At 42.0% G+C, this 16,977-nt stretch overlaps 1 protein-coding gene across 14 annotated transcripts in view; it reads left to right on the forward strand.

Annotated features, from left to right (window-relative positions):
* The window catches only part of MAP7 (microtubule associated protein 7), a 167,729-nt gene that overhangs the window by 8,086 nt on the left and 142,666 nt on the right, over positions 1 to 16,977 (forward strand). For 2 of the 14 annotated variants that reach the window (XM_059177457.1, XM_059177464.1), the window contains exon 1: positions 14,587 to 14,910. The exons of 4 other annotated variants lie outside the window; for them this stretch is intronic. In XM_059177457.1, the coding sequence (XP_059033440.1) occupies positions 14,778 to 14,910 (133 nt within the window). In that variant the 5' untranslated portion in view covers positions 14,587 to 14,777. Of the gene's footprint in view, positions 1 to 13,733; positions 13,846 to 14,582; positions 14,911 to 16,977 lie in introns of those variants that run through there. 8 more of the 14 variants (XM_059177459.1, XM_059177468.1, XM_059177471.1 and 5 more) reach the window with 7 other exon arrangements.

A 16,977-nucleotide genomic window follows, 5' to 3' on the forward strand; every position in this document is an offset into this window, starting at 1 on the left:
GTGTCCACACTCACCGACACAAGGCCTGCTTGAGTAACGTGCACAATAATAGGCTACAGCAAAAATGTGGGGGCTGCTTATCAAGGTCTTAACCCAGGCTTTTGGTTCTCAGAAGTCTTGACCTAACACATGCAACAGGACCTGGTTCCTTGCTACCCACATTCAGCTGGATTGGTTTCAATTCAGGGCTGATGCTCTGTATGTTGACCCCCTTAACCACAGCACTGGTCAGTTCATTTAAATACAGCTCATTCCTTGGGCATAGGGTTATGTTGTTGAAATGATTATTGATTAATGATTAGCATCATCAGTTCTCAAGCTTGACAGTGAGTTAAAATCACATGGGGACCTCTTCAATCTCACTGTGCCCAAGCCCCACCTTAGGCAATTATCGGAGAATCTCTAGGGGTGGAAACCAGGTGGCTGTATGTTCTAAGACTCCCCCAGTGATTCCAGTGTGCATTCAAGACTAGTTTGGATTGATTTCCTACCTACTGCTCTTCAGTGTGACCTTGGTAGGTTTAATTTGGATGTGTCAGGTGTATCCTGCTCATGGAAACCGCCTGGAAAATCCTAACAGCCATTTCCCTCAACCTAGTGAATTTATTGTGTTTGTCTCTTATTTGGCTTCAGCAATTTTGTGAAGGAAATATAGATGTGAATATGAGTACACTTGAGTAGCAAAATATGTGCACACTGGTATGTGTATTTATGCCCTTTTATGTAAAAATATGTGCAGTTAGACGAGAGGTTAGGTAATGAACTTTCTCTCTGGTTCTGCCACCTTCTTCCTCCCTGCCCTCAAAATCAGAAACTTCAATTTCAGGTAAATAAAGTTTTTCATAGCAAATTTATACTCTTCTCAGAGACTTTCATAGTGACCCATGACCTCTCATCATCACACCCCTGGCTCTGGAGACCACTCTTGTTTTTTCTGTCTGCCAGTAAATATTTGACATAAGAATGACCTCGCCATTCTCGCCTTCCACCCTACTGAACAACCTATGCTAATAGCCTGTGGATTAATCGTTCTTGGCTTTATTTACCTCTCTTCATTCTCCTCATTAGATGTTACTTGACATAAGGCTCAGTCTGGTGACCTCTGCTCTTTTTGCTTTTTCTTAAAAGTATTATTCACACTCGTAACTTTGAACATTATGACAAATTAATATCTCTAGCTCTACATGTCAGAACCTCTAGAGGCACGTCTGAGGTCTGTTTGTGTGTGTGCTTGAGGTTTTATGGTGCTCTCAGTTGTGACATGAAGCTTTTTAAGATTTTCTTTTTTGTTTTTTTCAGATTTTCTTTCTTTTCCTTTTCCTTTTTTTTTTTCCTCTTCATTGCTGTTGATGTGTGCATAGCTATACAAACCGGGACCACAGTGAAACGTGGAATAGGGGATACTGGATGGGACTGATCCCTAAGGAAAAGATGGTCTTTGATTTCCTCTCCGCCCCTTCAAGGTTATACTGAAGCCATATGGTTTTGCACTCAATCTATTACCTTGTGCAGGACTCTGAGTCCTGTTCTCACCTCTGTCACTTGCTACTTGAGGGATTCGGGGCAAGTCTTGACCAGGCTTTTCCTTGATTGATTGATTGATTTTAATAAAGATTTTATTTATTTAGTTGATAAACAAAGATCCCAAGTAGGCAGAGAGGCAGGCAGAGAGAGAGAGGAGGAAGCAGGCTCCCCGCCAAGCAGAGAGCCCAACTCGGGGCTTGATTCCAGGACCCAGGGATCATGACATGAGCTGAAGGCAGAGGCCTTAACCCACTGAGCCACCCAGGCATCCCTCTTCCTTGATTTGCTTGCTTTTTGAAACCAGGATACCAGTCATACCTTCATTAGGCTACGGTAAGGATGAAGTAAGTTGATGCATGTCAAGGATATAAAACCATGCCTGACACAGCACAGAGTGTGGTTATAATTAATGTGCTCATAGTAGTTAAGGACTGGTACTGCATCACTGTGAAAATATGGGCTTCCCCTGGCATTCTAAAGTGTTTCCTCAAACAAATTTTTATTTTTACTTGTGAAGTCTCAGAGAATCAGAGTGTCATGCTGATTCAAACCTGATTGCAGCTGTGTGATCATGTCGCCATGGGCTTGGCACACTGGATGGTGTTTCTCACCTGTCAAAATGTTGCGTGGAATGTTCCAGTAGAAGGTTGCTGCACACAAACCTGGGAGATGCTCAGATTGTGTTGTTACTGAGTTAAAGGCCATGCCAGCCTTTCTTGACTTATTTTTCATTTCTATGATATTCAGAAGTATTTTTTGACTGTGTCATAGTTCTCCATTTTACGTTCTTTCCTAAAATACTGGCCACAGAATTATTGCACTTTAAATCATAAAGATGGATTTGTTCCCTTTAAACCACAAAGATGGACTTCCCAGACTTACTTTGACTTGAAACAAGCCACTTCATTGAATATGTTTCTCTAAAAGGAAAATCTGGGAAGTGTGTACAACCTGCCTCCCACAAGGCTTTCAAGAGAAGTCTGTAGTTTGTGTTTCTTGAAACAAGTACTTTCATAGGGGATGGACGAAGTAGGTGAAGAAAATTAAGAGGCCCAAACTTCCAGTTACAGGTTGTGGAGGTAAAAAGTACAGCATAGGGAATGTAGTTAATAATGTTAATAATAACTTGGTATGGCAACTACACTTGTCATGGTGAGTATTTCATGATATATATAAATGTCCTATTACTAAGTCATATACCTGAAACTAATGTAAAATTGTATGTCAACTATAACTAAGAGGTTTTTAATTCTACATACATTAAAATAGAAAAAAATCAGAAAATTGTTTCTCTTATTAAAAATTTTTGTGTGTTAAATTTTAGAAGAGACTTTCTTAAATTGTAGAGGCTTTTTTTTTTTTTTTAAGACTTTATTTAGGGGCACCTGGGTGGCTCAGTGGGTTAAGTCTCTGCCTTCAGCTCAGGTCATGGTCCCAGGGCCCTGGGATCAAGCCCTGCATTGTCTGCTTGGCAGGGAGCCTGTTTCTCTCTCTCTCTCTCTCTCTGCCTGTCTGCCTCTCTGCCTACATGTGATCTCTCTGTGTCAAATAAAATCTTTGAAGAGAAAAAACAAAATAAAGACTTTATTATTTGACAGAGAGACATACAGCGAGAGAGGGAACACAAGCAGAGGGAGAGGGAGAAGCAGGCTTCCTACCAAGCAAGGAGCCCAGTGCAGGGCTTGGTCCCAGGACCCCAGGATCATGACCTGAGCCAAAGGCAGACCCTTAATGACTGAGCCACCCAGGCACCCTACAGAGGATTATTTATAAGACCCATAGGATATTGGGGCAGAGATGTATGAGTCAGACCTTTGTCCCTAAGAAAATAACTCATTCAACTTGTAATTTCAATTTTTATCTTTTTAAAAATTTAACTCCTAAATGTTTAAATATCACTTCCTCAGATGGGTCCTAGGTTTAGATGCTCTGAATAATGCCTTCAGATTTTGTATATAATATAGTGGACACTATGGTGATTAAACCAACATAACTTAAACCACCCTTAAAATATTAAGGTTTATATTATTCTTCAGTAAGAAAAATTATTAAAAATAAGAAATATTCAACATGAGAATAAACCCAGAAACTTCTTTTGCAACAATGGCTTCCTACCTCCTACCATCCCTGGGAGGATGTCCTTGTTGAGTATGTAAAAGGGTATATCCCTATGCTTCATTAAAGTGACATCGTGGGGCACCTGAGTGGCTCAGTGGGTTAAAGTCTCTGCCTTCGGCTCAGGTCATGATCCCAGGGTCCTGGGATCGAGTCCCACATTGGGCTCCCTGCTTAGCGGGGAGCCTGCTTCCCCTCCTCTCTCTCTGCCTGCCTCTCTGCCTACTTGTGATCTCTGTCAAATAAGTAAATAAAATCTTTTTTAAAAAAATGTAAAAACATATATGAACATTTAAAAAAATAAAATAAAGTGACATCGTATAAGTCCCAGGTAGATTATCAGGAACTAAAATACAAGTAGAAGAAATGGCTCCACAGTAGAAAGCATTATAATAGAGAAATGGGGGATGGAGCTATTTTTAGTCTGTAAGACCTATGAGAGGGCAAATGTCTTTGAATAGAAAACCCCCCATAATCTTTTAATCCAGTGAACTTCAAGGAAACACTACTTTGGCATATTAGATTCAGTCTTTGGTAGTCCAGCCATACCCAGAGTGCATCCACAATAGAGTTTAAGGTCTTCAAGGAGGTTTTGGAAGAGAGGAGTACAGAATGACACACGGAAGGAGAAGAAGGCTTTACTGAATCCAGTGTCTGGGAGCTCAGACCCAGTGGTGAAGTGCACAAAGATGACGTTTTGCTTTATGGTATACATGCTATCTGTTGTCAGTGTCCCTATCTCGAAACCCGTTTATGGAACAGTTTGCAGTATGATAATTCTTTTTAAAACAAACAGCTTTTGGTTTCATAAACTTCCCTTCTTTTATTTGTAAACCGCAAGAACCAGGTGTTTTTTCATTGAGTCCACGAAAGCCTGGCTCTGGGCTGCAAAGGGACTTGGGTGTTTCTTATAATAAGGGTTGCGGGGGGTGGGGGTGCCTCCCCCACCATGCCTAGATGGAAATAGGAACCAAGTAGGACCGTCTCAACAAAAAAAATTAGGAGAGTAGAAAGAATGTTGTTATAACTGTGATTGCTTCTCTACAACATTGTTTGTCTCTGGAACAAGTCTTTATTTTTGTTTTTTTATAATGTATCAGTGGTTTTAGTGCCTTTAACAATGGGAGTGTGGCCACTTTGCCCAATAATAAAAAGGCAAAACGGTCCATTTGTGGTGTTTTAGGAAGTTTGCCAAAAGGTTCCTTTTGTCATTATAATCCTTCCTCAGTTGCCTGTCTAAAATTAAGAGGAGTTTCAGGGCACCCGGGTAGCTCAGTTGGTTGAGCGTCTGACTCAGTTTCAGCTCAGGTCATGATGGAGCCCTATGTTGTGTTGGGCTCCAAGATCATCAGGGAGGCTGGTTGAAGAGTCTCTCCTTCTTGCCCCTCCCCCAAACTTATTCAAATACACACACTCTCTCTCTCAAATAAAATAAATAAATCTTAAAATTCACAGAAGTTTTAAGGCAGGAGCTTGGAAAGGGATATGAAAGGTAAAGGGGTTTTGGAAATGAGGTTTGGGGCACTCCAAGTATGTTTCTCAACCTGTTCATCTTTCAGAGCTATTGTTTCTTTCTGTGTCTTTCTGTGTTGTGCCCACTAAAATCTCAGTGGCTGTAGATCAGACAAGACTAAAAGGGGATGATATTTCTCAAAAAATGTACTGGGTCGCTAGTAGTATCTATTTCTTGGAAATTAATGCTTCCTATCTTTTTTAAAGCAATTACTGATGCATTAGGAATCTTTTTTGTTTAGCAGTTCCAAATTTGAAAAGCGTCTGGCTTGCTTTTAATTCTAAATATACTTGTCTCTTATCTGTATAATTTAGCTAAAGGCTTTCAGTGTTCTGGTTGGTTGCTGACAATTACACTGGATATGCTTATCTTTTTCAGCATGGGCCTTAGCTGAGTGAAAACAACCAAACCTCAAACTTACCCACCATGATTATATAATTTGCCCTTCTGTTAGGCGCTTCCTTCCCCTAGGTTGATTTCAGAACTATGCCTCAGAATTGTAATCATTTTTTCCTTTGTCAGAGTTGGTTCTATTTAACGAATAACTGTAAAGTTTAGTACCTCAAACCTTCATACACACTTTATGTTCTCATGAGAAACATGTATTATTCAGTGCCCTCCCTGTCCACGTATTTATATATGTTTCTTCTGATTGAGACAGTGGGGTTACTTGATGACAATAGGGAGTAATTTTTTTAACTTGCATATCTGCACTTTCCAATTCATTTAATGTTGAGGTAACCAGTTGTTATAATGATTAAAAGGATTTATTTGATAATGCTTTGATGCTGACCTGTACTGGATGCTCAAGGAGAGATCATTAGTGAAAGGTAAGAGGATTTAATAGTTCTACTCTGAGATTGCCTGAGCCCGATTGTATGAATACAATACAATTAATAGAGCATTGCAATATTGGAAATGACTTTAGTAAATAGTGTCCAGCCTCTACAGTGAAAATTATGATCCCTGACACATAGACCTTTGACTTTTGAGTGGCATGCTTTCATCTACAGCATGTTGATTTCAATGTGGGAATGGAGTGTCTTAATCTCTGTGATTATGTTGGTGTATTTTAGCTTTACGTCTAATCTCACGATGGCTCATTTTATCTATCAATTTAGCAAGTCTACAGTACCCGGTTATTTGGTCAGACACTAGTCTAAATATTGCTGTGATGATATTTTATAGATGTTTTTAACATTTACAGTCACTTGACTTTAAGAAAATTACCCTCGATAATATAGGGGGCCTGATCAAATCCATTGAAGGCCTTCAGAGCAAAAACTGAGGTTTCCCAGAGGAAATTCTGCCTTACAGATTTTGGACTTGCCAGCTTCTACGATCACAGCTGCCATTATTCCTTAAAATAAGTCTTTTTTTAAAAAAATTTGTCTCTTTGTATGACTTATGTATTTTTCTCCAGAGAACTAGTAGTATGTAGTATCAGTAGTAGTCCAGTAGTAGTTTGGGTTCTGAATCTTTGGAGAAGAAGCCTGACCGGATACCCTGACCCTCAGAAAATCAGTTTTCCCCCAGGATTATGTAACACATTTCAATTACTTTTTAAGAGAAACTTTTAAATTAACTTTTAAAGTAAAAACAGGATATTAAACCTCTTAAAATTTCTTAATTGATGTCAGTTTTAATTACGGTAGGGCATTTTAGGATAAAGAATTGGAAAGAGTAGCAAAGCCACAAAAGATGGGATTGGGACAAGTCTCAAGAAATTCTGTAATGAACGTTGAACCCTTTGCTCTGGGCTGGGTCACTTCTTCATTAACCTGAAGACTTAAGACAATCACTCTCCTTAAAATGTCCATAAAGTAATAAACTGAATTGCTTTACTATTCTTCAATACTGCTCTTCTCTCACAAACGTTTAGATCTCTCTGAAGTTACAGAGCCGTGGTGTTCCATTCAAAGTAAATGGTGTCATTGATCTGGTGTCATTTATCTTCTTCATTTTCAGTCCCCATCTTCCCTAGAATTTCTCATCTTCTAGAGTTCCCTGAAGTTGCCCGTGGGGGAGAGTGCGGGAAGTCTGGGAGCTGCAGGTATAGCAATCCTGAGCACCTGCCTGTGGTAACCGGACCACTGAGGGAAGCTTCCATTGTTGGTGTATTTTAGCTTTACGTCTAAAACCTCTGGGGGGCATCAGCTGAACGAGTAAAACAGTACAACTGTAGAGCTGCTGGCAAAAAACAGAGCTCTGTGAAGTGTAAATACGGGCGGGGGAGGGGGGAGGGGAGGGCCTTCTGAAGCTCTCTCAGGCCTTTTTTCTTTCTGCCAGAGTGTTTCTCCCTGGGCATCTAACTGCCCTTAGGTTCTCATCCGGTTGTGGAATCAGTTGTGGGATCAGTAGAGACTCTAAAGACCTAAGAATCCAACCTGGACACAACACGTTCATTCAGCACTGTCATCCCAGGTCCGTGTTTCTGCATGGCCATCTTCAATGACGGAAGGCACAGCTTGTTACCTTCTGGTAGCTTCCAGTCACCCAGCCTCATTCTGCCTTCCAGCACTACACTAAAAGTAGAAATGCCTCCACATGTTAACCTTTAATACAGTTACCTTGTTTCTCCAGATCTTGCCCTGTTTTCTCCAAAGGAAAATGTACCTTCTTTCCAATGATCTCCTGTATTATAGCCTAGAATTTTGGCAGGTCCTAGGCTGCTCTCTTTCGAGTGTGTTCTAATTTATCATCCTAGTGAAATACCTAGTTCAGGCAATGTGATCCGAGGACCCCCAAGCAGAGAAGGCTCTTCCGCTTACTCAGCGAGCTGGACATCTGTTGATACCACCTGTGATACTGTTAGGACTTTCACTGCCTCATCACGCTGATCGTATGTCGAGAGCTCGCTGTCTGCGCACCCTCCTTCTGTGCAGCTCCTGAAGCTTGGCTGGGTTGTCTTGTTGTCTTCTGTGCCCGTGCAGCTGGACTTAAAAAGAGGGGTTCGTTTATCGTTACTAAGTCTTTTTTTAGCGATAGCCCATTATTTTGATCTGTTGATGATTTTGGCCCTGAGTCTAGCCATCTCTCTGTTTTATCTACAGATATACAACCCTCGTTCTCCTCTAAATCTTTAATAAAACACCACCTTTCCTCCCCGTTGCCCACTTGTCCACACTCATCTGGGCTTTGGCAGCAACTCGGTATCCATGCTCATCCCCCTGAAATAAGTCTTCCACGCTGCCAGGGCCTGCCTGTTTGAAAAACAAACACAAGTGAGTGCTCATTTTCCTTTTTTTGGCCTTCTATCCCCACAGTCACTGCGTGAGATGCTTTTCTCCACCTGGGCAGAGAACTTAGGGAACTGGTTTTTCATAAGTCTCACTCCTCCTTTTCAACCCATCCTCCACCAGACTGGCCGGTCTGGATCAAACATTTCATTATCAACACTCCTGAATGCCCCTGTTACATGGGAGAACCTTGTAGGATTTGCCTACTGCCTCCCCTCTGATGTCATTGCCCAAACCACCCCCCGCCCTTGCACCTTTGACATGATTTCTGCCTCCTAAAGCAAGACGGGGGCCACAGTTGCTCAGTCTCCTTACCTTTCTTGTGGTGTGGCTCAAAAAATAAAACAATCTGTAACTGCTCACAGACCAATGATAGGTCAGGTAACGGAGAAACACAGGCCTGGCTGTCCATCTGATTCTTCTGTTGAACCCAGCAATTGATTTCTTTGCCTCCTTTTGAATCTGTAAAATTAGATTTATAACCTCCCAAGGGTGTCACTATTAGAGGAGATGATGTGTGCCCATCTTAACTCGTGTCCAGGAATTCAGAAGTTCATGCAGTGTATATTAGGTATCATCAGTGGGAATAATGAACATTAGAACAGCCCGAGGACATTCTAACCTAGGTTCCTGGGTTCCAAATTTAATGTGGCATTTTATAATATTAGCAACTTAGCTAGTGATTCCTAATGTTTAGGAAAGAGTTTTAAAGCTTAGTTATCCATACCTTATGTTCAGATAAGTGAATCCTCAGGGTTTAAAATTTTTTTACAGAGGGGCAGACATGGGAAAGTGCTGGCACCACAAAGTGCTCACCACACAGCAGAGATTTATGGAAATGTTATAAAAGGCACGGCAGGGACCTTGGACTTCTTGGTTCCTGGCACGCCACTGCTAGAGTAGTATTTACTGTTTTTCTTAGTGCCTGTTAACAAAAGGTGGTAAAATAAAGATCAAAGCAAACCTGCCTTTTTATTTTCCTTTCAAAGGGTCAGTCTTTCTTTGTGCTGTACTTCTTTGTCCAGCAGCTTATTGGAAGCTCTGTATAAGGCTGCAAGATGGCGGGACATTCTGCCTTTATTGCCAAAGCTGCCGTGAGGAAGTGTCCTCATTCTAGGAAACTGTAAGGGAGCCCTCTAACTTCAAGAAGGCCATGGCAGAGAACCAGCTGGGACCCTTTGTTCTCAGGGGCTGTTTGATTCCACAGTCAACCTGTGCTGGCTTTGTGTTTTCAAACCCTATGAAGGTTTTCTTTTCTTTTAAATACTGCATTAAAATGTAGATTTCCAAAACTGCTACTAGAAGTAAATTGCAGCTTACCTTGGTGGGGGGAGCGGGGGTTAATGCATTAAATATTTAAAAGATTACTGAAGTCCAGTAGTTTTGAGGAGTTAATCAGCTCCTGTGTGTTAATCATAATGTAGAAATAAGTCTTTTTAGCACTTCTGGGCCCTGCTGAAAAGTAACTAACTTATATGTGTATAGAACTGTAATTTACCAGTGACTGTCCATTCAATTCCAGCAGTAGTGATTTCTGTTCTCAGCTACAGTCCTTAATGAGTGCCAGTCAGGCTCTTTTCCATTTCAGGGAAGTTTTCGTAAAGCTCCCTAGGCTTTTAGAAGGAAGGGTCTAGGTATGCTTCTCACTGCTTAAACAGATTGCTCTTTGCAGGAGGATAGTCTTAGATTCATTCATGGACTGTATGCTATTTTCTAGTCTTACAGTCATAAAGACAGACATAAAGTAAAGGAGGGATACGTGTGAGCAGAAGCCAGCCTGAAACGTATGTGTGTATACATGCGCCTGCCTGTGTGTAGTCTCCTAGAACATTGTGACAGGTAGGTCCAAATCACGAGATGATTTGGTAGGGGACTTGGTAGGGGACTACCAAGCAGTTAGTTTGACTGTTACATATTCACTTGCCTCATGGCTGGAGGCAGGCCAGAGGGACCCGACAGCCAGGATAAGAAGGACAGATACAAATTAATTACGTACTAAGGGAGTGGGGCTGGGGGTGGGAATTGGTGAGGACAGCAGTTGCTCAACAGCCTAGTGGCCTGTTTCATTAATAATGGACGAGTGGTATCATTTCCACTTACAGTTGTCACTATATTTAATGATTATATTGGGAACATTTTTCTATCTATAAAGTGAGTTTAGTTTAAAAATCTACCTTTTCTCACTAGGTAGTATCTCATTTCTTCCAACTTTGTACCAAGTCCATTAAAAATCATTAAAATAATAATTATTATTTTATTATTAAAAATAATTATAACAATTGAAACCATTGCAAAACCTCACTGACTCTTGGAAGTCTACATACCCCGGTTCCCATGGGGACTGTACCCGAAAGTGATGCTCAAGGCCACATCCAATTGAAAGCACTTACTAGTTCTGAGGAAGAGCTTAGGAATTCGGAATAGGATTCCTTTTACTTTAAGGCTTTGCCATACCCTTTCCACATCAGCTTTTGTTTGGGGTCTGAGTATAAAAGGGAGAAGACTGGAAGCCCATGCTTCTGTAGGGGTTCAGCCCCAGTATTCCTGAAATTAAATAAGAGTTAAACACCTATATCCATTTAAAGACGGGGTTTGAGCATTTAAGAAACTAATCTAAAATGTATTTATGTCTTAAATGTGTACTTCATGGATAGGGGGAAAAAGCCTCCTTTATTATGATTATTTGATCTTGAGGCTGTTTGCTTCTCTGTGACTGGTCACAGCTGTGACTGGGACACAGCTAGTCACTGTTGCAGTCAGGATTTACAAGGCAGCTAGACAAAAGCATCTTAGCCTCAGAGCAGATGGGCCATGGTTTAATCCTGACTCAGTGACTTAACTAGCTGGGGGACTTTAACCTCTGTGAGCCTCTGTTTCCTGACCTGTCAGGTGAGGACTCCTCTCCCCCATGCTGTTATGACTAACACAGGTAACCTATTTAACACACCTCGCACAGCATCTGACAAAGTTGGAGATGTTCCTAGATAATGGAATTCTTGGACCCATGCCTGCCCATGGGCTGTAGGACGGTGGTGACTTTTGGCCTCCTTTGATTAGGCTTTCATTTCCCTGTAGATGGTTTAAGCATAATTTTCAAAACAGCCATTTTAGTGACTTCCACATTTTGATACGAATCAAAATTCTCCGTGAGACTTCTTATGCATGAAGAATGCCATCTTTGTCATTTGAAGGGATAGTCTACTGCGGATAACAGGAGAACTAGTGATTGCCTAGTGATCATAGTTTCGGTCCTGTGGGTCCCAGAGGGCTGTCCTGTGATCTCTGGTTCCACAGACCTCAATGGGGGGCTCCTTTTTGATATCTTACCCAGACAAGGTAAAGGCTATGAAGACTTTGCTTTGCTGCTGCATTTCTCCTATAAAAGCTTTAAAGCCATCCAGGCCATCCTTGAAAGTAAAGGAATGTACATCTTCTGCAGAAGTCATTTGAATTTCAGCTTTCCCTTTGCTTTGCTCTTAGAAAGATGTTTCATTGTCCTCCTAAGATACTTCATAAAATGTTAATCCTTTCATTGTTTTATGTGGACGATGAAGAAGAGATCCCTTTTTCCTTAGCTTTACTTTTGTTAAACTTCTTGGAGATGGTTAGAAGCTATTAGCTTTATTTGGGTAAGGAACATTTTTGAATGAAATTTGTCATTTGAAACGTAGCTTTTTACGCCAAAAGGTAGTTTCAGCCGTGTGTGTGTGTATGTTGCCATTGTAAATACTAACCTGATTCTCTGGAAGGTAGAAGAAACAACTAGATTTGAAAAGATTTCCATAAATATGTGTATGGTAATACTGGACTATGTTTCTTGATCACCTGATTAAAGAAATAAGAAATAATAAATCATCTTCAATTTGGAAATAGAATTACCAAATAAAATTACTAAGTAGGATTATGGAACTATGTGGTATCCACCATTTATTTCTTGAACAATAGGATCTTGCATGTTCTAAGCATAGTTTCTCCTTTCCTTCCTTCACATCTTGCCACCTCTGTAGAGGCTGGAGAAAGGGATCTAGGATTCTAAACTGTATAGGCCAAATGTTCATCATAAGCAGAAGCACTGAACTATGGAGGAGGAGATCTAAATGTTCACTCTTGCTGCCAACAAACATTTGACCTGGGCAAGGAATTTTACCTCTCGGGCTTCAGTTTTCCTTGCATGAAAAATGCTGATGTAGATGCTTTCTCAGACCCGCTCAGTTCTTCAGCCCCATTCACTTTTATTTCAAATACCAATCACATAGATGACTATGATTTTAAGTAAACTTAATATCTGAAATTTCCAGCATTTCCCCAATCTACACATCTAATAACTGTTAACCTTAATTAAATCCCCTCAGTCTTTGAGCGAAAGATTTCTATAGTTTTGATGTTTTTGTTTTTATTTCCCCAGAGTACATTTGCTAGTATGTCTCCTGCAGTGGCCTGGGTAATATTAGTAGATAAAAAAATAAAATTGTTCTTTGATAAAGTTGATAGTTAAACTGGAAACACCTTAAATATGAAGCAAAAATGGACTACTTAGAACAGATGTATTATAAAAAGTAAAAGCAAGGAGGTTTCTGGCTGGCTCAGTTGGAAGAATATGTGACTCTTGATCCTGGGATTGTGAGTTCGAACCCCATGTTGGGAATAGAGATTACTTTTTTAAAAAAATGATTCTTATACGTATCACCTGCTTTTTTTTGCTTTTTATAAGGACTTCTTCCAGCTACCACTATGCTCATTTCATCCTTTCCCCAATCCTGGAAGGTAAATGATCACCTCAATTTTACAGCAAAGACTAAGTCACCAAGAAAAGTTAAGTGAATTGTCAACAGTTACTCTTCCATTCAAAGGATTTAGACAGAGTACTAGACATAGAATCCTCAGGGTCCTCTCATGGGTGAGTAGATTAAGTATTGAGAGGAAAAGTAGAGCGGTCTGGAGTGGGAAGATGGCTTTGGACTTTTTAAGCAGACTTGATTTTGATTAAGAAGCAAAAACAAAAACAACAAAAATTAGTTTAATTTGGCAGTTGGCATTGGTCAGTGTCACTATAAACTGAAATTTTTTCCCCACATCATAGTTTCAGGCAGCCTAGAGGTGGAGAGTCTGGAGAGTCTTAAGTGAGAAAGCTCATTTCAGGAGAAAACAGTATCACATGATTGTATGCTTTGGAGAAAACAATCTGAAAAAGAACTAAAAGTGGGTCAAATGTTGAGGATTGCTCAGCCCGGCTGGGAGTGACCGGCCCAGAGCTGGTGGAATTGCAGGGGGAGTAGCGTGGATGTGGTGGGGCGGATTGTTTTTTCCTTGGTGAACTGTAGTTTCTCTCCTTTCGATTCGACTTGCACTCGGGATGTTCCAGACTGCCAGCTCTGGGAGAAGAGGCCGGGTTCTCCCCCTGCCTGCCCTACCGGGAAGGTCTCAAGTGCAGGGCAGTGCTGGTCCTCCTGCCAGGTGAGGCCCCGCCTGTGTTCACACAGACTCTGGGATCGCAGGGACGCCTGCAGGGCTGGGCTGTGTGACAGAGTGCGGAGTGTGCCGTGCGGGTCCAGCGAGGCCTTCCTTCATCCAGGGACTCGCAAACATTGTCCCGATTGAAAACCCGCCCCCCCCCAACAAAGAAGAAGTCTTCTTGCCTTGAGTCCCTGGCTCCGTTGTGGTTGGGGGCGGGGGGGGGGGGGTGCCCTGCCCTGCGGCCGGTGCGGGCAGAGCGGGGCTGGGGTAGAGAGGAGAGGAAGAAGGAGCCTGGCGGCGCGCTGGCCACCTCCCTCCCTGGGCTCCCGCCCACTGCGGTGAGTTCCCGACCAGAGCCCGCGGCCACGGGGCGCTGGTAGAGCCGCTCGTGCTCCTCCTGGATCCGGACAGGTCGGGGTTGTCAGGGCAACTGTGCACAGCGGCATCTCGCCGCTTCCCCTCTGTGCCGTGTGCGGAACAGCTTACCGTGCCGCGGCGGGGGACAAGCCTGGGGACAGGTGCCTGGGGGGGAAGAGCCGGGATCTGACTGCACAGGTTAGGCAGCGGACCGAGGCAGCTGACCCTGCGTGCCTTTCCTGGGGCTTTTCCGGAAGGAGAGTGCGCGTGCGTGTGTGGGGAGCGCGTGTGCAAGCAGCGGGCTCTAGCCAGCCACATGCCCAGGGGGAGTAAGTGGGAGGGGGCGCGGAGGGGAGGTGGGGGGGCTGCTGCTAGGTGCAGAGGAACTGCAGGGCCTCAGTTGCCAAGTGGCTGGTAGTATCTGTCAGCTGTTTGCACACTGTTTACCCATAGGGGATCTATTACAAGTGCTCAAATGAACTGGCCGCTTAGAAACTAGCAGCTTCCTGGGAGCTGCAATTACATAAGCATATATTTTTAATATAATAATAATTAAAAGAACTAGTAGCCTCGGTATGCCTGGATCTGCTACAGCTATCCGACAAGAGAGACTGAAGAAGACCAGTGCAAGGCCAATTCCCCTTGGTTTATTCACCATTAACGAGGAAGAGGAACAGCAAAAGAATGGAAATTCCAGAAGACCAAAAGGTATGCATTAGCTCTACCCTTTGGTTGGAACCGGTCCCTATTTCCCACACCTTCTGTGGCACATTTACAAACTGTGTGCACACGGTGTGGAGTGCTTGTGATCCCCTAGCAGTTTGCCGGTGGTATTTACACATTCTGTAGAACTGTGGATGCGTGAAATGGGGAACAGATTTTGCAGATTTGGTAGCTTTCAGATCAGCTGCCTTTCTGACCTTCACTGCTTTCTTGGCTTAGAGATCTTTAATTTTCTCATGCTCACTTTGAACAGTTACCGATGACACTGTCCTAGCAATAGGAATAGGAGTCGTCCAGGTTTAAATGAACACCTCCCCACCTTGCTTAGGTGCCTTGGTGAGTTCTGTTTAATAAGGACAGTTTCTCCTCCGAAGGGGATGAGTTAAAGTGACCAAAGAGTGCAGCCTTTTCCAAGGGCACAGGGTCAAGACGTTCCTTCCTTCCTTTTGTATTCCGAAATACTGAGAGCTTGAAGGAGGAGATAAATAAACACGGAGTGCACCATAGAGGACAAAGCTAGGGAACAGGGAGGGAGGACCATGAGGCTTTCTAACTTGTGATGGTAACTGCTACTGAACATCTCCCGGAGGCTGGCCTGTGCTGGGTGTGGAAAGGAGAGGTCTGGTTCTTGTGCATTTCTGTCATAATGATGACATGGAGTAGCAGCTTTGACTGGCTTCTCAAATCCCTGGGTACTCCATCTTTTAGCATTGTCTCATAGCCACCCCTCCTCCCCAGGGCTGTAATTTTCGGGATGGCAACATCATGCCTTTAGAAGGGCTTTAAGGCTTGCATTTTAAGTTTTTTCTTGCAACTCCCTTCCCCAAAATATATAAGCTATTCATTGCTTAAGCTGATAGAGTACCAGTTTTGCTGTTTCCATGTGGGGATTAAATTTTAGCTTGCATGCAAACTGTTCTGTCACGGAGATATCAAATTTTTTTTTTTCTCTGTGTGATACAGAGCAGTAGCATGGCAAAGTAGCAGGCAAATATTTAAACACTGATAGAATAAGTGTTTGAATAGAATCCAGTGTCTGAAAATGACCGGCTTTCTTTTTCCTGGTTCTTGAGTGAATCTTCATTTGCTTTTCTCAAATATAATTGCAACTGTCTACTCTAAATCCAGAAGTATATTTTACTTCACTTTTAAAATACCATATACAGAGAATTTCTAATAACTGGGATCTAAGTAGCATAGTTGACTTTAATGTCACTATCAGACATAGCTTCTGTCTTAGAACCAGATGACTTCAGGAATTTACAGAAGCCACAGATGGAAGCTGATGGAGATGATTGGTTTGTTTCTGTTTCTGTTTTTGTTTTTTTGCCCAGGAGTTAGACAATTGAACCAGGGTGTGCTTTTGATGAAAACCCAATACTTTAAATTGTTAGTAGCAGATCATTTGGCCTCTTAGGAAGTGGTAACGTTCTAAATTAATGTGGATCTGTTGAATTGTGCCCACTGTGTATTTTTTTTGAAATGTTCTTCATTTGCAGCACTTTTCCCTTAGGCATCTTAGAGCAGTAATTTAGGATAGCTATCTGTTTTGTTCTGAGTAGTTTTCTTGAATTACTCTCTTTCTCCTGTGTTTTGTTTGTTTGTTTTCATTTGCCTTTAGTGTTTTATTTAAAGGAGGAAGGGAAGGGGAAGTAGGTGCTTCTAAAAATCTGTTTTTGGCAATTCGTGCAACTTTTTGGATAAGAGAGACTTAAGAACGTTCTGATCCCCTACCATTTTTCTTTTTCTGCTTTTCCCTATATCAAGGAGAAAGTGAAGGAATAGAGAAGGAGGAAAATCTTTTGTTGATCAGGATGTCCAGACTTTCTGTATATCCCCCAAGACACATCTAATAAAATAAAACAGCCCTGGAAATATCAGTGGTTCTTGATGGATAAGACTATTGGCTTGGTTCTGAATTTCTTTTGAGGTCTGTCTGAGCAATAGGAATGTCCACTTGCAAATCTAACTTTGTCAGTAGAACAGTGATGGAAATATTCTATGTATCCCCTGTCCGATATGATAACTAGCCACATGTAGCTGGGAGCACTT

Source organism: Mustela lutreola, chromosome 6, assembly GCF_030435805.1.
Source record: "Mustela lutreola isolate mMusLut2 chromosome 6, mMusLut2.pri, whole genome shotgun sequence".
Classification (NCBI taxonomy): domain Eukaryota; kingdom Metazoa; phylum Chordata; class Mammalia; order Carnivora; family Mustelidae; genus Mustela; species Mustela lutreola.